The sequence below is a fragment of the Hyperoodon ampullatus genome (genome assembly GCF_949752795.1).
Source record: "Hyperoodon ampullatus genome assembly, chromosome: 4".
Taxonomy (NCBI): Eukaryota; Metazoa; Chordata; class Mammalia; order Artiodactyla; family Ziphiidae; genus Hyperoodon; species Hyperoodon ampullatus.
Window position 1 is genome coordinate 149,114,827 of NC_136917.1, and position 23,557 is coordinate 149,138,383.

The 23,557-nt window shown below is 39.5% G+C and overlaps 1 protein-coding gene across 1 annotated transcript; it reads right to left on the reverse strand.

The window, feature by feature from the left end:
• Nucleotides 1-4,749: 4,749 nt before the first annotated feature.
• SUB1 (SUB1 regulator of transcription) lies at nt 4,750-21,790 on the reverse strand. The gene is made up of 5 exons (XM_079702099.1): nt 21,710-21,790; nt 19,149-19,221; nt 16,893-17,015; nt 7,642-7,750; nt 4,750-5,001 (listed from the first exon to the last, which is right to left on the reverse strand). The coding sequence occupies exons 2-5, from the start codon at nt 19,218-19,220 to the stop codon at nt 4,922-4,924; spliced, it is 384 nt and encodes a 127-aa protein (XP_079558225.1). The 5' UTR covers nt 19,221; nt 21,710-21,790; the 3' UTR covers nt 4,750-4,921.
• Between the last annotated feature and the right edge of the window lie 1,767 nt (nt 21,791-23,557).

The following is a 23,557-nucleotide window of genomic DNA, read 5'->3' on the forward strand; positions in this document are numbered from 1 at the left end:
ACCAACACCCTGATACCAAGACCAGACAAAGATGTCACAAAAAAAGAAAACTACAGGCCAATATCACTGATAAACATAGTTGCAAAAATCCTCAACAGGGCTTCCCTGGTGGCGCAGTGGTTGGGAGTCCGCCTGCCGATGCAGGGGACACAGGTTCGTGCCCCGGTCCGGGAGGATCCCACATGCCGCGGAGCGGCTGGGCCCGTGGGCCATGGCCGCTGAGCCTGCGCATCCGGAGCCTGTGCTCCGCAACAGGAGAGGCCACAACAGTGAGAGGCCCGCGTACCGGGGAAAAAAAAAAAAAATTATTAGAAGTACTCACAGTTCAGGTGGCACTTAGAAAAAGTCACCAAAAACAAAAGTGGGAAGTGATTGAAATTGTAGCTGACATCAAAGGTCAATTTAAACATGTACTGAACGCAGCCAACTCTGCATGTCACAGATGTTGCACACACTGTGTTTCTTTCAATCAGACACCCACCCTTGATCCCACATGCTTCCACAGCTGCCATCCCACTTTTCATTCACAACCAAGCTAAGTCTCCAACTCCACGGTCAACCAGCTTCTAGGCCTTGTCCACCCTTGTCAACATCACTCGTGACCTTCGAACCTCCAAGACAACAGAAACGTCAGTGTTGTAAAAGCAAAGGAAAAAGTGAAGAACTGTGTCAGAGTGAAGACTAACAACGAAATTGGTTGGAAGCTTTTTGTTATAAAGACATTACTGGAACAACTGGCAAAATCTGAATGGAATCTCTGGGTGAAGGGATATATGGGAATTCTCTGTATCATTCTTGCAGTAACTCATTTGAGAAACAAAGCCAGAGTAGGAGCTATCAGTACACTGGGCTTAATTAGAAGAGGGCCAAACTGGAACTTCACACCACTTTCCAAAACACATGAGCTACAACACACATAATTTTAGTTAAGTTCTGGCTTGCCTGGTAGGAGAAGCCCCTTGCATACAGCATTCTGTTACCAAGGTAGGTTTTAGTATCCAACTGTTGAGATTCAGGATAAGTGCTTTTTTTTTTCTAGCAGAGTTTAGAAAAAGGAAGCGGCCTAAATCATTTCCATGCTAAAATAAGTTATCTAGCAGAAAGATAAACTATTTAAACTCTATCAAGAGCCAAAGAGTGAAATAAGAGGAGTGCTTCACTTTAGGCAGAAACAGTAGGTCATTGTTAGTCCAGGACTAAATGGCTGTAAAAGGAGGTCTGGGAAGGTCTGAACTCTGTGATGAATTTACGCGAAGTGAGTGGGGAAAAGGGGAATGTCTGTGTAGCAAGATCTTTGACACAGATGGCCGTTAAGTCTTGAACAAAATGTTACATAGTACGTAATTTCACATATGTTTTTAAATGTTTCACGCTTCTCAAACTCCTTTTCTATCCCGTACCTCCTTTGAACCATACAACAAAATTGGAAAGTCAGTGATTAACTGTATGAATTCCAGTACTATTTTCTTCTTGACTAGATTTTTAAGTCAATATGTTTCACTAAAATTTAAAGTGGAGCAAAACAAGAGTTATAAGAAACCTTCCATGGATCTCTCTATCCCTGTGTAAATTTCCCTAAATAGAAATTTAAACAATGAGAGATCTCAATATTAACTAATAAGCAAAATTACTAATCAAGAAGGGAAAAATAGAGACTTTATACATAATTATAACAAGGAATAATCAGACCACAAAGCACTCATACAGGTAAAGTAAAAGAGGCCACGTACAGCTTAATATTTGCATTTTTTCATTTGGATCAGGTAGATGAAAAAAATGAGGCCACAGCACCCAGTCCCAGAAGTCCTCAGAAGATTTAACACTCAAAGGCTAATTCACATTCCAAAGCATTCACAAAGAAAGGTATCCTATTTGTTAATAAAACCCATTCAACAGATAACTTAGCGATTCATCTTTGGGTTTGTGAAACTGGGATGACACACAGGGCACATTTCTTGTTTTTATTTCAACATTTAAAATATTCACAGATGCAGTATATTCATTGACATCTCCATGGAAGATGTACCAAACAAAGCAGACAGGTATTCCACAATTACAGAATTACATATTTGTTACTATGTGAATGTTTACCCCTAGAGTTTATCTGGAAAAACACCACTTTAAAGAAAAAGAGCAAAAACTTTTGAGTGTTTCACTGGATTTTCCATAAAAAGTGAGTTGCAAAGAATTTAAGGATACCTAAACATTAGCACTTTTTTAAAAGTTCAAACTTTTATAGTTCTCTTCTAACATACCCCCATCAAGAACATTTAAATAATTAATACTCAATTCTTTCTCTTTTCCCCTCAATAGCCAAGCCAGAACGTACTTACTTTTCCTGTCTTTTTTCCTAAACACATTATGAAGAATAGGCTGACCATCACAGCATCTTGACTAGCTAATGAGGTAGGAGTATTCTTCTTTCAAAAGAAGTTCTTAAGCATTTATGAAGCAAAATAAAAAAGAATAAAATTATAAGAGTTTTTCTTTAGTGGTTGTTCTTTAAACGCCAAGAGCATTAGAAATTGGTCAAATGCTGCTTGTACTTTAAAAAGACAAAGACAAAAATCCACTAGAAAGGCCCTGCTACTGCACAGATTCGTGGGCTGGCGTGAATTAAATTCATTTTGGCATTACCAGGCTAAGAAACCAGTGCCTGAAAATGTCACACTTTCTTCCTGGAAGAAATCTGACCAAGAAGGTAAAGTTTAAATAGAAAACAATATACCCTATCTTTTCTTTCCAGCACAAGTTATTTTAAAAAGTCTCTTCTTTTAACGCAGTTCTCATCCTTTTCTACACACACACTAGATTAATAATTTCTATATATTACATATCCAGTAATGTACTGAAATGAATTTACCAAGAACATTACCAGAATCTGCCAGAGAAACACTCCTTACTTGAAAGTTTTCATGATATAATACTAAACAGCTAGAAAATGCCTAGGTAACAGATTTCAGCACATCTCTGTATTAGCAGATTGTTTCAAAATGCATACACCTTGTCATTTCACATAAACCTAGGAAATTTACCCATTACTCCCTCTTCATCTACACCAAAATCAGAGTTCTGTGTTCTAACTACCCCTTTCTGTATATACAATAAGGAATACTTTACAAATCTACCCAATTCAGTTAATATGTTCCCAAATAAGGGGAAAGTTTTCAAACAAGTATGATTTGTCTAAAATACGTATTCTGAACACTTTAGTACCTATTATGTGATGAAGGCTAAAATACCAGAAAAGAGGATTTATTTCTCCAATTATGCACATATTAGGGTTACTGCTAAAAAACACTTTTTAAAAATCTTAAAAATGTAAAAGAAACACTTAGAACAGCTGCCAGAAAAAAACTGATAACTCTATGTGGCCTGGCAGATGGTTTTGAAATCAAGTCCTTGACAACTCTACTATAAAATGTTTTAGACACAGTAATCATACTTGTTATAATAGTGCAACTCTCTGATACGGTAGTAACCATTTGAGATTAGCTATCAAATGTCACCAAGAATTTTTTACATGTCTTTAAACCTTTCTTTTTACTATTCTATCTAGAACTGTGTCCTATCAATGTGATCAAAATATCATGTGTTATCATTTAGTGTGAAGAGAATTCCTTCCTCTTCACTGCCACCTTTTTTAATTTCAGTTATAGTTTCTTTACATTCTTCTCCTAAGGCACACCATGCCCTATTTATTGCTGCAAAGCCCCTGAAATCTGTGCCTCAACCTACATCTGCTTCATCATTATGGTTCAATGAAAATCGCTTCAGAGTGCCTGCTAAAACTTAGTAACATTAAGTCTAGAATGCCACTGTCCCATAAATGAACTGCAAAAGAACCAAGTCTACTGAAGCAAAGGCTAAAAAACACAAGTATGTGCTCCTTGTGCTCTTTCCCCTAAAAATTGACCACATTATCTACTATGACAGTTAAGCTCAGTGGTATCTCTGGCTATATATAATCCATACTCAATGTCATAAAATAAAATGTTAGGCCAGAAAGCTTTCACAATTTTTATTAAATCCTAGTCTAATTTAACAATATCTGATTTTATAGACATCATCCCATGGTGAATATGTTTAATAAGTGAAAGCAAATCAGATATCTAAGTCATTATTTTCTGCAGACTAAGCAATAACAACTACACAGAACACTACAGGTAATGACATACATACATTTACTTGCTCGGAGTTTTCATACAAGCCATGTTGTTCATCAAACTATATCTCCTAATATTTAATACAGTAGAATTAGTGATTGTAGTTCTCATATAATATTTTACTTACAAGTACCTTATTGAGATAAGTAACATTTTGACAGTTTCAGACTTTCCAAATTAGCATAATATACTCAAGAAAAAGAGCAAAAAGCAAAACGAAAACTGAACATAACAAGTTATTAAAAGGACAAGGAAGTGAAGAAAAAAAGGGGAAAGTGAAATATCATTGGGGTGGGGGGAAAAGAAAAAAAATCAAACAAGTCCAGATATTTGACTAGAAGGAAACAGATTAACCATGAATTTCACAAACCAAAATTTTCTAAATTCAATGCGATGCTAATCCTTTTGAAGGTAAAAGCTGAGTTGAAACTAAAAGGTTGATAAACTGTTACTTTTGGCCTTAAGTAGTACCAACTTTTCTGATCAAAGAAGGCCACAACAGTTAAGATTGTATTACTTGATTTTATTTTACACTAGGTGGTGGACACAAAAGCAATCCTCCTTAATAAAACTGACAATTAGCTTCACTCAGAACATTTTTAATAATGCGCATTTAAAAAGAAGTATTCATCTTACAAATTGTTCTGCAATCCAAATATACAATAGCTTGGAAAACAATGTTTAGAAAACAAAAGCCAATGTAAAAAGACAGATTAAAACAACTAGAACAGTACAGGTTTTACATTGCTCTGATTTTACAGTTTTCTTACTGCATCATCAATGTCAGAAATCTGTTCCTTCAGCTGGCTCCACTGCTCAGGATTTAAAGAAATACCTAAAAAAAAAGTTTAAAAATCAAAAATTGAATATCTACTTAAGCTCTCTTGAGGATTTTCATACTTCCAACTAAAATATTGTTTTATCTAAACTGCATTTTGAATGGCACAATAGTACATTAAGAATCAAATCCCTTACGTTTGTTAATTACACATTCATCACAATTACCTTAGCAGGTCAATCTTATGCCCAGTTTTACTTTCAACACTGCATCCTGCGTAATGCCTATTATACCCAGTGAGCGCAAATTATGATTTGAAGATTTATCTCACAAGTGCTTGCAAACTAGCAGGCTATGTGGCCAGACCCAGATTCGGTATTTGACACCCCATTTCTTTTTTTTTTTTTTTTTTTTTTTGTGGTACGCGGGCCTCTTACTCTTGTGGCCTCTCCCGTTACGGAGCACAGGCTCCGGACGCGCAGGCTCAGTGGCCATGGCTCACGGGCCCAGCCGCTCCGCGGCATGTGGGATCTTCCCGGACCGGGGCACGAACCCGTGTCCCCTGCATCGGCAGGCGGACTCTCAACCACTGCGCCACCAGGGAAGCCCTGACACCCCATTTCTACAAGCAGTTGTTTCCAACATTTGCTCAAAATTTCCACAGGAACTCAGCATGAATGACTTTGTGCTGAGTTCTTCCAGAAGCACTCACTTCACTTTGGAAAAATCCCCGAGACACAATCCAAACAGGACTTCTTAGACCGTGCATACTGGTTAACAGTGCACTCCGGGGCTTCCCTGGTGGCGCAGTGGTTGAGAGTCTGCCTGCTAATGCAGGGGACGTGGGTTCGAGTCCTGGTGTGAGAAGATCCCACATGCCGCAGAGCAACTGGGCCTGTGAGCAAGAATTACTGAGCCTGTGCATCTGGAGCCTGTGCTCCGCAACGAGAGGCCGCAATAGTGAGAGGCCCGTGCACCGTGATGAAGAGTGGCCCCCGCTTGCCACAACTAGAGAAAGCCCTCGCACAGAAACGAAGACCCAACACAGCCATAAATAAATAAATAAATAAATTTTAATCATATGGGCTTCTAAGAAGACCTCTGCTTAAAAAAAAAAAAAGAGTGCACTCTGGAGTCAGGCTGCCAGGGTTCAAATCCCAGCCTCACTAACTCTATGGCCTTTAAAAAATTAATTACCTCTAAACTTCAGTTTCCTCATCAGTAAAATGCTGCTTATAACTCAAAGGGTTGTTGTGAATAATTAAATTAGCTAATGTGAATAAAATCTCAGCCTATCACCAGACACATAAACATTTAAAACATTAGCTAATGACATGTTCCTATTTAAGACATAAAAGGATGAACAGAAAGTACTTTGTGCTTTAAACTTACAATGTTCTAATGCCTGACCCTTATAAGCACAGAAATAAACTAGAATTGGAAGATTAATGAATTTCTCAGAAAACTGCTGGGAGGCCATGAAGTTGAGAGCAAAGAGGAGAATATATTAGGGCAATACTTAGGAAGGGCTAATCAAATCATTTTAGTAAATGTTTGCAGGAACAAGAAAAGAAATCTGGCATTGGCTACAGTGGGACAACTTGAATGATCAATCCAGAAGTAGCCTGAAGAAGAAAAGGGTACGAAAACATATAAAGGTTAAGTTTAATACAGTCAAAAATTACATGAAGCAAACAAGTGGCACTTTTCAAAATGACATGCAGGCAGAGTAGAAGAAAATAAGGAGGCATTTTTTTCATTAGCTAAGGATCAACCTAAAGCAGCTAACCAGCCAAATATATGAATTTCTGTTGGTACACAAATGTTCTGTAGCTATTTGGTGAATGAATAAAGCATGCTTCTGTGATGATGACATGCTTGGGACTGGATGAAGCAAAAATGGAAGGAGGACAAAGACCCACTTAAAGGATACCACTCTAAAGAATATCTGTTTGGAGATGAACCAAAAGGAAACACTGTAGGGCTTCCCTGGTGGTGCAGTGGTTGAGAGTCCGCCTGCGGATGCAGGGGACATGGGTTTGTGCCCCGGTCTGGGAAGATCCCACATGGCACGGAGCGGCTGGGCCCGTGAGCCATGGCCGCTGAGCCTGCGCATCCAGAGCCTGTGCTCCGCAACGCGAGAGGCCACAACAGTGAGAGGCCCGCGTACCGCAAAAAAAAAAAAAGGAAACACTGTAAACCAGGATTTTCCATTCCTGATTTTACACCTTCCAAGTGCCCCCATTCTACTTCAGAATTGATGTAATCTTTTTAAAGGTATATTCAAGTAAATTAGCAGCCAACTGAAGTGATATTAGGGGTATTATTGGCAGGAGGGAGGGAGATATTTCAACAAGCTTTATTTAAGACATTTCATTAAAATAAGTTAAGTGTCATGTCCAAAAAGGCTACAGGGACTTCCCTGGTGGTCCAGTGGTTAAGACTCTGCACTTCCACTGTAGGGGGCACAGGTTCCATCCCTGGTCAGGGAACTAAGATCCTGCATGCCGCACGGTGTAGCCAAAAAAAACCAAAAAGGCTACAGAAGATAAAGAGAATCAACTCAAGGAGGATCTCCCATGCCCTATGCACCATCAACATTATTTCAATTTCAAATGAAGTCCAAACAATTTCAAGCTTAGATAATTTTAAATTTAGTCCCAACATTAGGACCAAATTCAGGAAATTAAATCTTACCTTTCCTTCCCGGTTTCATTTCACCTTCCGGATCCATCCAGTATTCTCTAATATCAATTAAGACTTTCCCTTTAAAGTCCCGAACACTGACATACCTCATTTTCCCAATCTGCAAAAGAAACAAAAACATAAAAAGGTGTTCAACAATGGCATCCATATTTATATTCACACTTGCTGCACACTCACGCTACTTTTAACCACAAAAATAATTACTATTCTCAATATCAAAACTACACCAAAGGAACTATCACTGTTAAAATCTTTCTAAAAAGATGAAACAAAGCACATCTCACATTTCCAATCACTTTTACATTAAATTGGGACATACATAACAGAGTATTATTCAGCTTTAAAAAAGAAGGAAATTCTGTCACGTGCTATTTACAACAAGGATGAACCCTGAGGACATTACGCTACGTGAAATAAGCTCATCAAAAAAAGATACATACTGGATGATTCCAGTACTTAATATGAGAGACTTCCTTGGTAGCCCAGTGGTCAAGAATCCACCTGCCAATGCAGGGGACATGAGTTCGATCCCTGGTCCAGGAAGATCCCACATGCCACGGAGCAACTAAGCCCTTGCGCCACAACTACTGAGCCCACGTGCTGCAACTACTGAAGCCCGTGTGCCTAGAGCCCGTGCTCTGCAACAAGAGAAGCCAACGCAGTGAGAAGCCCACGCACCGCAACAAAGAGTAGCCCCCACTCGCCACAACTAGAGAAAGCCCCCGCTCAGCAACAAAGACCCAACGCAGCCAAAAAATAGATAAATTTTTTTAAATTTCATATGCTTTAAAAAAAAAATACGAGGTACCTAGAATAGTCAGATTAAGATAGAAAGTAGAATGGTGATTACCAGGGGCTGGGGGGAGATCGGGAGAAAAGGGGAGTTATTATTTAACAGTTTGACAAGATGAAAATATTCTGGAGCTCTGTTTCACAATAAAGTGAACATACTTAACATTACTGTATGCTTAAAAATGGTTAAGATGGTAAGTTTTATGTTGTGTTTTTTTTTTTACCATAAAGATCATTACAAAGCAAAATCTTGCACAAACCACAACCGTAGGAATCCACAGACTCAGCTAGCTACACTGGTTTAGCAACCATTCTGAATATAAGAATCCAAAGTTCCAGTCAATAGTAACATGAGATAGCTTTTCCTTTTAGACATTCATTTCAAATAACATCTTTAATACACTCCACTTATAGTCTCAAACTGAGAACTTAAAACTGTCCACAGAAAACTATTTTTCAAAAACCTTCTACTGCTGCTTAACACAAACTACAGACTGCACAGGGAAGGAAAAGGCTTACTCAACCAAGTGTCTATAAGCACTTTTCAGGATATCTGATCAAAACCTCTACTACCTCTACCTATCTGACTCACTTTAAACCTACTCTTCAATCTTCCTGACTTAAATACTAGCTATGATCTTGTGCTTGAAACACATCATCATGTAAAAGTTGCTTTCTCTATAAACCTGGGTCCCTTAATGATTAAATAATCCCTTTTATTGGGATATCAAGTATTGCTAAAGCAGAAGCACAGTTGTGCTGATACAAGTACACATTTTTGGCTTCCATCTTGCCTATGTCTTCTCAGGCTGCTTTTTCTTGTCTCAGGTCTTGTTCATTTTCGTTCTCAAATTTCTCATCCCACTGGTGTGCCCCCTATTTGCAGGGTATGCCTCATGCTTTATGGAGGAAATACAGTCCATCAGGTATGGTTAAGTGCCTTCAAATCTCTCTTCTCAGTACTTACCCACATCTTCATCAATTCTTAAGTTCTTTACCTTTTGTATCCCATTTCTTGCATATACAGCTGACCCCTGAACAACTCAGAGGTTAATTCAAGTATAATTTATACCTCGGCCCTCCACATCCGAGGATTAAACCAACCACAAACCATGCAGTATTTAGTATTGAAAAATATCTGTGTATAAGTGGACCCAGGCAGTTCAAACCTGCATTATTTGAGGGTCAACTGTACATTCTTTCCCTTTCCGTTGGTTTCTTATCTACCATTTCCAAACATGCTCATTCTCCTCTTTCTATAAGGCATTTTCCCTAATCTGCATTGTATAACTTTCCTCATGTTTCCTTCCTCCCTTTATTGCTAATCTTTGAAAGGCAAGAATTGCTGTTTCCATTGATTAAACTCCCAATGCCTATGCTAAAGTCACCAGTGATCTTACTGTCATTTTTAACGGCTTATTTTTTACAGTCCTCTTTGTGTCCCCTAGTGCCTGTCATATCGGGTTCCCAGCAAACTGTTTTAATGGATGAACTAAATAAATAAGACCAAAATAATTATCACAGTGAAACTCCTAATAGTGATTTATAACACTGATTTAATACCTAACAAATTTTTAAGTATCTTAGGCATCTACAGCACTGAACATTGTTTCATTTTGGTTTTTAAGGTAAGCCCATGTGACAGATGAATAGATAAAATTAAAATACACTGAAAACCTACTAGAGTAATATTGATTAGGTAAGTCAAGTAAGCATTCAGTGTGGGCTTGAGTAGTGCAAGAGACTTCAAGTGGTGGAATTTGACCTTGAAAAATGACAGGCCATTAATTAAGCAAAAGGGAGAAAAAAGTGATGAGGACAGAGACCAAGGAAAGCAGAAAGATACGATACTGATGAGATTCAAAAGGCTGAATAGATGGAGCCATACTGAAAAGGACCTGAAAAGCCAGGAAGAGAATTCTGAAGCCTTTATAGGTCCCTGAACTAAGGACAAAAAAGAAAGAAAAAAAAGAAAAGCAGAAGCAGAAAAACAGGGTTACAACTTTAAAATTTCACTAGAAAAAAAGTTAAAGATCAAGACTGAAAGCAACCTTTTTTAAAAAAACAGTATATGAACGGCATTTTACCAGTCTTAAATTAGTAATAACAAGTACTCAGTTATTTTATGTAAAAAGCATGGGACAATACAGTTAACACAACACATTGTTAGCTAGCTTCACGTCTACCCTCGATCCCTAGAAACTTCTAACAAGCTTCGTCACCCACAGTTTCAATGAGGTGTGTATAAATGTTTGTTTGCTACAGATGGAACTTAAAAAGAGGTATTTTCTTTCTCTCAAACGTGACTGACCATCCACGTACTTAAAACTTTGTGAATTTACAATTTGAAGTCCCTAATCACCCTAATAACTTGTGTTTGACTATTCTAAATAAGAAATTATACAAAGTAGGGAAAAGGTATAGGTCAATAAACTGACTCTCTTAAAATCTGGCAATAAAGATTCAGGGAACACCAGCACCAAAGAACTGTGGGGGTGAAAGGAGGGGAAGCCTGAGGACGCAGACCGACGCTGCCCTACCAACATCTGAACCCCTTACTGTAACCAAAAACTTACTATGCGTTTTCCTTTGTATACTGCCCTTTAATATATTCAGTGTTCACTTTATTTTTTTTTAATTTTTTTCTCCAGTGTCCATTTTAGCATAAAAAGCTTTAATGTGAATTTTCAAATAAAGATGGGCCCTATAGAAAACTGCACCACGTTTATCCCATGACTTTGCATTCTCCCAGCCCAAAGCACCAAATCCACAGTATGCACATTCATTCCAGAGTTTAAGCAATAGAGGCATTAGGAGAAAAAGAAGAGCCAGAAGGATACTTTGCCCCTAACATCAGGAATAAAAAGCAAGGATGTGTGCTCTCACCACTTCTTTTCAATATTGTACTGGAAATACTAGCAATAAAGCAAGAAAAAGAATGAAAAGGATGATGTAAAAACAAAAATCATCAACAGAGAAATCTAAGAAGTCCTAAAAAATACATATGTAACATATAAATTTATAAAATATAGAATGTTATATGTATACTTACCTATATTATGTAATATCGTACATATTGTTTAGCAATGAACAACTGGAAAATGAACTTAAGAAACAACACATTTTTAAAAAGTGGTTCTGAAGAACCTAGGGGCAGGACAGGAATAAAGACGCAGACATAGAGAATGGACTTGAGGACACGGGGCGGGGGAAGGGTAAGCTGGGACGAAGTGAGAGAGTGGCATGGACTTATATATACTACCAAATGTGAAACAGATAGCTAGTGGGAAGCAGCTCCGTGCTCTGTAACCACCTAGAGGGGTGGGATTGGGAGGGTGGGAGGGAGGGAGACGCAAGGGGGAGGAGATATGGGGATATATGTATATGTATAGCTGGTTGACTTAATTATACAGCAGAAACTCACACACCATTGTAAAGCAACTATACTCCAATAAAGATGTTAAAAAAAATTAAAAAAATAAATCAAAAACAAAAGAAACAATACATTTGCGATAGAATCAAAACACAAAATACTTAGGAATAAATTTAGCAAAACACACACAGTTTCTTAAAGTTTCTTAAAGTTAAAGATACACTTAGCCTATGACCCAGCAAATACATCTGGTGTTTATCCTAAAAGGCGAAAATGTCCACAAAAAGACTTGTACAAGAATATTCACAGCAGCTTTATTCCTAATATCCCCAAACTAGAAACAACCCAAATGTCCACCCAAAATGAATAGATAAACGAACTGTAGTACAATCATACAATGGAATACCAATCAGCAATAAAAAAGAACAAACCACTGATACTTCAAACAAGGAATGATCTCAAAACACTATAGTGAGCAAAGGATGCCAGACACAAAACAATACAGACTGTATGATTCCATTTATATGAGGCTCTAGAACAGGCAAAATAAACCTCTAGGGACAGAAATTACATCAGTGCTTACCTGGGGAAAGGGAATGGACTATAAAGGGAGGTCTAGAGGGAACTTTCCAGGGTGATGGAAACGGCCTCGCTAAAAAAGCATGTACGTTTAGAGAAAGACAAATATCATATGATACTGCTTATATGTGGAAATCTAAAAAAATGATACGAATGAACCTATTTACAAAACAGAAATAGAGTCACAGATGTAGAAACCAAACTTATGGTTACCAAGTGGGGGGAGGGAGGGAAGGGATAAATTGGGAGATTGGGATTGACATATACACACTACTATATATAAAATAGATAACTAATAAGACCCTACTGTATAGCACAGGGAACTCTACTCAGTACTCTGTAATGACCTATAGGGGAACAGAATCTACTTGGGCTGGCCAAAAAGTTCATTCGGGTCTTTCTGTAAGATGTTAGGAAAACCCCGAAAGAACTTTTTGGCCAACCCAATAAAAAGAGTGGATATATGTATATGTACAACTAATCCACTTTGCTGTACAGCAGAAACTAACACAACATTGTAAATCAACCATATTCCAATAAAAATTAAAACAAAAATAAAAAAATTTTAAAAAGCATGTACGTTTTTTACAGCTCACCAAATTATGCTTTAAATGTGTGCATTTTATTGTATATGGATTATATCTCAATAAAGTTTTTTAAAAAAAGAAAAGAACTTGCCCAATAGTCACCTCTTCCTTGAGGAGAAATAAAGCTGACAAATTCTTACCCAAAAAAAAAAAAAAAAAAACTAACCACAGAAAAATGAGGAGGTAGTAGTATAGATATAATTAAAAGTAGAAAGAATAAAGATCACTGCACTTACATGTCATAGGAGATAACAATCACACAACAGAATGCATGTATTTTCACACACACATAATCTGGAGATTAACAAGAAAAAAATAATATGTACGTCATACAGAACAGTGATTCTTAAATTTTTTTGATTTCCTGTCCCCTTTGGGGTACTGATGGTTATAAATAATCCCTTCAATACAAAAAAATCCAAAAAAAATATTAATTTCATGGACTCCCAAAATAAACCCCCAGGTTAAGAACACCTGACTCTGTAATAACATAATTTAAAAGTAACAGGTTTATCCTTAAAATCATCAAATCAACTAAAGCAGTATTACTGACCCTTTGTGCTGAACTTTGAAGACGAATAGGGATCCCTCTGAAGAAGAATAGGGATCAATGTCCCCTGCCTCAATCATTCTGACCTTTTAAGACACAGGTACTAAGTAATTACAAGATAGTTCTGCAATCCACATCACATACGTCATCTCAGGTAAATTATATCCCTTCGGCACCAAATTCTCAAAATTCAGAGCTGAAGAAACCAGACAAAAGCAAGCACCTAGTAGTATCTCCTCTCTACTCAGGAATCTGCCCAAATCATTCCACAGCTTAAAAGATCAGCAGAGTGACTTTCCTTGGGCACAATTCTCTTCAAATATTACATTTAGAGAGCTGCTTATGTTTGATGCACATTGCTTTACCAAAATTTAAGATCATTTCCTCCAGTTCTATTCTCAAGAGATGGGTATTTAGGTTTAAGGAAAAAAAAGAAACACCCTGTCTTATGGCTACTAAGCAATACTCAAACAACTTTAATTTAGATTTTAGATTTGTCTTTGGTAAAGTATACCTGATAACCCAGGTCCTTAAACATACTAGCAATGTTTAAAAAAGTTCCACTCTGGGAGCTGTCTTCAAGGCATTTTCTTGGTAAATGAAAAATACAGGAAATATGTATCTCTATTTTTTTAATTAAATAAATAGAATTTTTTTAAACTTTACAAAACACAATGAGCATAACTGATTTTCCTTCCAAAAACCCCATCCTTCACCTGTCCTTCCTAATAAAATTATCAAACCATTATTACTAATAAAAATGAAGTCCTCGGGCTTCCCTGGTGGCGCAGTGGTTGAGAGTCCGCCTGCCGATGCAGGGGACACGGGTTCGTGCCCCGGTCTGGGAGGATCCCGCATGCCGTGGAGCGGCTGGGCCCGTGAGCCATGGCCGCTGAGCCTGCGCGTCCGGAGCCTGTGCTCCGCAACGGGAGAGGCCACAACAGTGAGAGGCCCGCGTACAGCACAAAAAAAAAAAAATGAAGTCCTCATTTTAAATTACATAACCAATGTAGTCACTAGGTCTGTGAAAAGTCACTCTGAAAATCAGGCCTACATGATCCTCCTAAAGGCACTTTCAAAAGGGTGAGGAGCCTAACAGCCTTTGAGGCTTGGGAACCTTCCAAATGAGGGCTTAAGAACTGAACTCACTTCTTTTGGTGAGATAACCTCTCTATAAAAAAAGAACTGGTTTCCCAAAACTGCTCTAATAGAATAAAATCTCTAAATGTGGGCCCTAGTTTCTTTATCTGTACAATCAGGAGTAAGGGAGACAAGATGAAATCCATTAATAGGCCACAGATGCTCTATTATCCAAGTACAAGCAGGCATACGGTGAACAGAATTGATCAGAGAAAAGCCCAAGATAACTGCCAGGCAAATACTTGAAAGTTTTTACCTTTAGTACAAACATTAAGTTGAACTATTCCAAAGCAGTCCTTCATTCTATACAGGAGGAAAGTCTATGAAAGGAAGGGATACTTTCTTGCAGATTTTACATTTCATTTTGCCCCTTAAAATAGCCTCCCACTGCACTTAGAATAAAACTAAAACGCCTAAAACTGGTCTCCCAACAGGAAAGCCCTGAAAGATCTGGCCTTCACCTTCCTTATCAACTAGACCTCCTACCTACACTCTCAGCCAACTTTCCAGGCTCCAGACACAAGGGCTTCATAATTCCTGCACAATCCAAGCTCTTTCCCACTTCAAGGCATCTGCACATTCTCTGTCAAATTAATCTAATCTGCTCCTAGTTCCGCCAAAATATACAAAAATCAGAAGACTAAAACCCATAAAAATCGATCTGCATTTTGTCACTTTTTTTTACATAATTTTTAATTTAAAAATGTATGTATTTAAGATTTATAACATGATTCAATGTACGTATTCCGAGTGAAAGACTACTACACTCAAGCTAACATATCATCTCCTTATACTCACCATTTTTTGTACGATCAGTGCGCCTGAAAATCTACTTAGTATGTCTCCAATGTTCAATACAGTATTATGCATAGCTAGCATGTGTCTATTTCTTTATCTAGAGTTACAACAAGACAAAACTGAGTAAAAATAGCCAACTTCTATCTTCCCATTCTCACATTAATCCTGGTACTGTCTTTCAAGGACATCAGTAAGTTTAAAAAAAAAAAAAAAAAAGAATAAGTGCACACACACACAAGCCTTACTTTCTAGTCAAGTAAATGTTCGCAGTCTCATTTTGTCCAACCTTCTGACTTCGACTAATACTAATGTCTCCTTGAGACGCTTATCTTGTTTATGCTCCCACAAAGCACTTATGTTTTCCTTGCTCCCATTACTTCTCTTCCTATTTTCCTCCACCTTCTCTAACCCATGTCCTTTTCCTTCCATCCTGAATATCTCAAGACATGTCCTCAGTCACCTCCTCTTCTCCCTCTGGTTTATACTTACTGCAGTGGAAGGTTTCAGTCAACCATACTAAGGACCCACATGAACAGTTCCCAACTAAGCCTTCTAGGTTCTAGAGCAGAGACACTTTATCACACTTACAATCAGATCCAAAAGGCCAAACTTAACCACCGCTGCCATTAAAACTAATTTATTTTCCTCATATCTATCAATGAAACCTTCACCTCTATTGTCTCTCAAATTTAAAACCAGTCTTCACTGATTGCTTCATTCCTCGAGTGCATTCTTCCTCACCAGCGATCTTAATCATCACTATTTCATCTTCTGGAAAAACCATCTAAGCCCTTATCACCTCACATAATTTATCCCCACTGCCTCTCCCATAAATCCTTCTTGTACCATGATGCCAATAACAAGTCTCCCTAAAACAAGGTAAGAAACCCAAGGAAAGAAGCTATGCCAGTCCTGAGTAATTTCATCAAAGCCCTCTAATGAACTTCCCTCACTTTACCTCACTACTCAACCTTAATCCCCACAACAGATAAACTGAGGGCCCATTTTAGTAAACCCATTCACCCTTTCTGTTAGCAAGCCAAAACTAGGCAGGTCTTATTGCTGTTTCCCCTCCAGTAACATCCTGTCCATACTTCACAGCCCAATACTAGACCTACCTCCTCCAAGCTGCTCTCTAAACGTGCAGTTCTCAATCTTTTTTTGCATTTCTCTAACTTTTAAATTCCCATTGTTTTAAATACAGCAAAAGTACAGAATTCTAGATTTTAACAATCATCTAGCATCATATAAATTGCTTTCATTTCTACTAACTTGTTCTTATATTTCAAGGAATATCCTTAGTCAAGAGAATTGTAACATACATAAAAGATTATTATGCATTATCAGATTAAGGTACTTTTAACATTCTTTAGATCAAGCCAGGTAATAATTCCTCTGGAACTAAGGAAATAACCCACTTTACCTGAAACATGTTATCGTCTCTGCTGCTGCTGCTCTGCTTAGAAGATGACAGGGCTCTTGAAGTTTCACCAGTCTTTTGTTTTTTTACAGGTTTTTCTGGAGCAACTTGCTTTTTCCTCTTTAACTTGAAAGAAAAACAAGAATATGGTTAAAATCTGCATGAGAACAAAACACATCTCAGGTTCAAAAGATTCCATTACTTTTCAAGGCTTAAAGGATCAGAACACTCCATTTATTAATAAAAAAATCATAAATATATACACAAGCAAGTTTCACTTGACAACAGAACTATGAAACTAAGCTAGCACTGCTATCTAGTACAGTGTTTTCAAACTGCTCTCAGAAACCCAAAAGATATTTCAGGCATTAGAGTGGTATTCACCAGAGAAACAGTTATTTTATAGACTGGGATCCCTCATAAAATTTCTTTGGGAGAGAAAAAAGATGGAGGTATGGGGGCTGCTGCTTTTGAATAAACTTAAACTTTCGGAAACCACTCTAGTAAACTAGTCAGTTACTTATTTTTACAAAGAAAATGTACTAATTAGGAAGAATACAACCAACTTATGATTATTTATGCCTGCCTATTCCAAAAAGGACTTAAATTGGCTTAGCAAGTTTATGAGTAGGCAAAGCTAAGAAAGGTATTTTGTACTGGGCACCAGGGGTCAACAGCTCATCACAAAACTTCCTCATCACAAAAAAACAACTTAAGATAAACAGTAATGTGTTACACTAGCATTCAAAATCAAAACAATGTTTTAAAAGCAGCATTACTCTAAAAGTTTTTCATATAGCTTCATTCTCAAAATGAGCTAACAGGGACTTCTCTGGTGGCACAGTGGATAAGACTCCGCGCTCCCAATGCAGGGGACCTGGGTTTCATCCCTGGTCAGGGAACGAGATCCCGCATGCATGCTGCAACTAAGAAACCCTGGAACCACAACTAAGGAGCCCACCTGCCACAACTAAGACCCGGTGCAACCAAATTAATTAATTAATTTATTTTATTTATTTATTTATTTTAAAATGAGCCAACAGTCCATGAAATCCAGTAGAGTTCCCAATCCAAACAGTAGAGGGCAGTCATGTTCCTTAGTGGAAGGTATATAAACAATGTTTTACCAAATTATGTGATGCTAGGTAAAATACTGATATAATGTATGTATTTATGTACACAAACTGAAAGACTGGATTCATTTAATGTAAGTCCTTACAGGATTAACAGTATTATTTGGGATAAATAGCAAAAATTACCTCGGCTCAATAAGCAGAAAGCAATTATTCTTTTTATCAGGGTCTATACAGTCCTTGTGGAATGGCACATACCTGGCACATAAAAGCTCAATAAAAAACTTGTTAAATCAATGTATTCAAATGCTATACTGTGTGCAAGTTAAAAAACTAAGAGACATTCCCTTCTCGATATAGCCATGCATGCTCTTTGAAGTTTTTTTTCAACCTTCCAGGTGATATTATACTATGTACTTCCCTATAGAAGTCCATCTCCTCCAAGATTCTCATGTAAGCTCTCTTTCCTTTTAACACTGCTAACTGAGCTCAGAGACACAACTATGTAAGGTTCTAGGAGATAAAGGACAATACTGTGTGGAAGAAGCCCTGACTACAGTGTGAGATGCTCAGTTAAGCAGAATGCACAGTTAAGCTTATAGCACAATTATCACCTAATGCAGAAAAAGCCTCTTCTATCAAAATGGGTAATTTCATGTTAGCTTTGCTGGGTGCTGATTTAATTAAAAGGAGGGGACCAGAGTAAGTAACATTCTAATTTAAAATGTACCAAGCCAAATTTTATGTAATCCTTGAAGGCTGGATAAACATCAAGGCTGAGAAGACTGTCAAACTAACATCTGCTTTCAAGGAGTTCAGATAATTTGGCTTAACAACTACAAAGAATACCTACAGATTAGGAAGATTACTAAATAATGGCAAATAGTGGCTTTGGCCTAAATCTAGTGCTATTCCCCTAGGGAGCCTTACGAGTCCTAAAAAGCCACAACAGGAAGCTTGTTAATGTCAGAAGACTTGCTCAAGTCTGACGTCGGGGCTTGGCGTGTGCGTGTACAACAAGCACCCTAGGCACTTTAGTCAAGTGGTTCAGGGGCCATCTGCACTTTCAGAAACATCCATCCAGCCTCTCATTTTAAGATTCTGATATGCTGTGCAGTCCTTCAGAACTGGATGTGGGCAATACTGCTGAATTAAGTATCACAAAAATCACATGGTGTATAGTCACCTTTTTGTCTACTTCACTGTCAGAATCACTGCCAGAAGAGCTTGAAGAAACAAGTTCCTTTGACTTCGGCATTCTGAAAGAAAAATACATTATGTAAATAATTCATAATTTGCTCTATTACCTTCAACCTAACTCTCCCCCAATCACAGATTCAAGAAGTTCCACAGTTCTTTCTACCATTTTTGGTACTGGAGTTGTTACACTGAGCACACAAGTTATGCTCTTAATCTATGCTCTTCCAAGTTGAAAATAACATGCAAAGTGAAGAGTTCTGAACCCAGCAAGAAGAACTAAGTGTCATACACATCTCATACTCTTACACCTCTCTCTTTCTCAAAGTCAATGGGGCTTTTTATACTTCATTTTAGCAGGGTTAGATGTTTATGTTTAGGGTAAACTGCAAAAAGGCAGCTGACAGCAATCACTGTTAAAACCAATAAGAAATATGAATAATTCTCAGTACTGCTTTATACTTGCCACTGAGGAGACTTATGTACAATTATTCACTGCCGGAACTGATATCAACTTACACACAGCATGGTGAACAACTGTACTATACAGATGTCGATATTTAATTAATTTTACCATTAAAATCCTATTTTTCATATTTTGTATATGTTCTTAATTTTTTTGGCTTTTTGACCATGCCGATCAAAGGAGCAAGTACGGAATCAAAGTTATACATAATTCACAGTTCATTTACATTTTACACTGATTTTCTACTCTGGAATACAACTAAAATTTGAAGAATCTGCTTATGGGAGGGGCAAAACCTTTCCTCCAATTCCTACTATGACCCTAGTTCCCCAGGTCCCCCCAGACGGTACATAGGCCAGTACCTTGCTTTCCCTGTGGATGTTTACAGAGTGCCTGAGGGCAGAGTCTTGTGCTTCTATGTTTCCCAAAATTCAAGGAATTTCACGCTGCACCTCTTTTCAAAGCACTTATAATACCAAAGGGTAAAATGCTTATTTTCAAAACAAGTATCTTTTGCTCTCTCCACCTCCATCTCAGAAGAGACTTGAGTCCTATTAACTTCTATATGCCCTAAAGGGTCCAATATACACAACAGACACTATAATGTTTGCTGAAAAAAGTGGAAAAGACTTCAAAAAAAACCATAAATAATCCAGCTCTCGACTAAACTTGCCATTAGCAAGGGCACTGAATGTATCCCAAAACAGGAAGTCAAGGTAAAAGAAATGGGCCATCCCTAGCCTAGCCACTAAATTCAAAAAGCTCAAACCATGCCCAAGCCAGCCATGTTGATTTTATCTGGCAATTTCTTGATGCCAATAGTAAATTCAGAGGGGAGCAAGCCACATTTATAGCCACGTTTTATACATTAATCCTGTTACTGTTCCGCTTTCCAACCTAATCTCCAAAATCAATTTAGTTGTTTTTCATGCTAGCTAATAATGCCAAGAAGCTTTTTTTTTTTTTAAAGTAATCCAACTGAACGTACCCTGTTTTTCACTTTGAAACGGTCAGGCATAACTATACCATCTGTTCATGAAAGGTTCCTGGGGGCCTAAGATCATTTCAAAGAACCAACTCGTGTTTAACACAAATAAGTCCATCCGACACGAAAACAAGGTAACGGTAACTAAAGCCAGCCTGTTTGAACTTCTATCAAAATACATTTTCACTTTTACTTAATGAGCCTTTACCGTCCAAGGGGAAAAATGCGGGGGGGGGAGGGCAGCAGGCTCGCAATTCTGGCGAGGCGCTACTAACAGCGCTGGTGTGCAATATATACAAAACACAACTTAAAAAATGAAATCTCCGATCTCTGATGAAGGCATGGGGAAGGAGGGATTAGAAAACAAGAGGTGAAAATAAACTAGGACTAAAAGGCACGCGAATTCGGTTCAACACGAGGGTGATAAGCACCAAAACGGAGGAAGGGGGCCGCGCGACGCCAGGCAGCCGCCAGAACCCCGGGGCTGACAACGCCTTGGGCGGTGGGAGACAGGTCGGTCGGAGGGGGCGTGGGAGGCGGCGAAATGCGGAGGAGACGGCGTGGGAGAGGAGGGACTTGCACCAAGCGCCATTTTCTTGCCTCGAAGAGCTCACTGCCCCCCAGCAAACCAGCCGTTCACTCCCCCAGCGCCAGTCTCCCCCGCCGCACCGCCTGCCTTCCTCCGACCGGGTCACCCCTCCTGGGGGCAGGGATGAGGACCCCGGAGAGACCTTGGGTAGATGCAGGCCCCGCACGTGCCCCCGCCCGGGCCGCCACTGCATTGTCCCGGGGGCGCCCCGGCCCCCTTCCCGCGGCTCCTCGCCCCCGCTGGGCACCGCCTCCCCCGCCGCCCCTGGGCAGCTCCCGGGGGCCAGTTTCGGGGGCCGAGAGGCCTGAAGCGCGTGGGGCGCGGAGTCGGGGACGAGGAGGGGTCCGGGAAGGCCGAGGAAGCATGGGGGAGATCAGGCAGCGCCGCCATTTCCCGCGGCCGTCTTCGACGACAGGGACCGGGGCTGCGGGCGCGCAGCGGCCGGGCTGGCAAGGTGAGGGCCGAACGAGGGCGGTTACGAGGGGGTGGGGGCGGGGTCCGAGCACTCACGCTCCGCTCCGGTAGCCGAACTGCCTCCAGCTCGCCCGCTCGCTACTGACAGAGAAACGGAAGTGACGGCAGCAAAGAGACGCCCGCCCCGCCCCTCTGAGACCACGCGCGCGTGATGGGGCGTGGCCTCCCCGCCGAAACCAACACCGAGACCCTTTCCAGGGCCTTAAAGGGACCGCCCCTCATCCTGAACCGATGCCACGAAAGTGGGATGCAGCGAAGATTGGATTTGACTTGTGAGTGAGTGAGGGAGCGAATAAAACATGAATGACAAACACCGAGCTTTGCACTTGTTCCATAAATGTTTCTTGTAATAAAGTGAAATGTCTGAAAAAGATCAACACTTCTGGCCCATTTTCCGAGAAATGATCCTTGCCCGCCACCCCCTACTCTGGTATTTGACCCTGGCTAGTAAAATCCGAAGGAAGGAAGCCAAAGTCATAACGTTTAATGCCAGAAAGTGCGAAGAAAAGTCTTTGCAGAAGTCCTTGGCCACACACCCACACACATTCCTAAACTGAAGTCCTGGGAAATTCCCTGGCGGTCCAGTGGTTAAGACTCGGCACTTTCTCTGCCAGGGCTGGGTTCAATCCCTGGTCAGGGAACAAAGATCCGGAAAGCCGCTGGGCAAAAAAAAAAAAAAAGTACCTAAACTGAAGTCCTGGAGGTGTAAGGTAGTTCACAGAAGGCAAGAGAACTCCATACTACAAGCAGGAATATGGCTAATATGAGTCTTTGAATCTATATTTAATGAATGCCGACTATAGCCAAGAATACATATTCAACACACATTTATCAGACACTCACTATGTTCCAGGTACTGCAGTGAGGCACTTTACATATCATTATCATCCTAACAAGCACTTTCCAACGTCGGAATGGGGATTCTCTCCATTTTCTAGATGAAGAAACCCAGGGTCAAAAAGTTTAAATAAGCTCTGCTCTAGGTTATACAGGGAGTGAATCATGATTCAAACCCTGCACTGCCTGAGTCACAGTGCTGCAGACTGAGGCAGATTGCAAATGCTCTAGGCCACTTCTATTCATTTAGTGTCAGGTTAGATGACCACTTTTTAAAAATGAAACACTTGCTGTATAATTCCTTTTTACAACATTACAAAAAAAGGCAAAAATAATCCATGGGGATCTAGGTCAGGTTACCTTTGGGGGATATCACTTGGAGTGAGTATGACAGAACCTGTGGGGATGCTGAATACATCTTGGTCTGGGTGGTGGTTAGACAGGCATGTACGGATGTAAAAATTTCACTTAATATTCATGCGTTTTACATTATACAAGATACACTTCAATGAGAAAGATGAAAAAGTCAAAAATAAAAATATGAAAATTAGACTGTAAAAAGATGAAACTCACTCAGGAACCACTGTTCCAGCATGGTAGCTTGCCAGCCTGGAGTTTACACACCCAAATGCAGTTAAGGAAGCACCTTCAATGACTGTGGCCAGCTGACGTAAGTTCCCTTGGACTTTGTAGGGGGTGTCGGATTGGATGAGTTCATACAGTGGGGTAACTAGAAGATCAGCAGGTGGCCTGGGCCCTGGTAGCCATGGATATGGTTCTCTCTCGAAATCTGGATGCTGAATGAGAAAAGACAGAGTTCAGGGCACTGGTTGGAGTCATGTGACTCACAACCTCCTCTCCCTATCTTCCAAGAAAGAGCTACAACTCTCTTTACTCAAGTGTAGGAAACTTCCCCAAAGGTCCTTCCCCAGTTTATTCACTCATTTCATAAACAATGTATTCAGCACCTACTATACGCCAGTGCTGCTCTAAGTGCTGGGAATTCAGGAGTGAACAAGGCTGACAGGGTCACTGTAAACTCATGGA

Bases quoted from the DNA above. Each gene is read 5' to 3' on its own strand.
- SUB1 (XM_079702099.1), bottom strand. From the start codon at position 19,220: ATGCCGAAGTCAAAGGAACTTGTTTCTTCAAGCTCTTCTGGCAGTGAT. The intron at 7,751-16,892 runs GTAAAGTGGGTT...TTTCTTTTGCAG, and splicing joins GAGACGATAACATGTTTCAG to ATTGGGAAAATGAGGTATGT. The intron at 5,002-7,641 runs GTAAGATTTAAT...CTTTTTTTTTAG, and splicing joins AATGAAACCGGGAAGGAAAG to GTATTTCTTTAAATCCTGAG.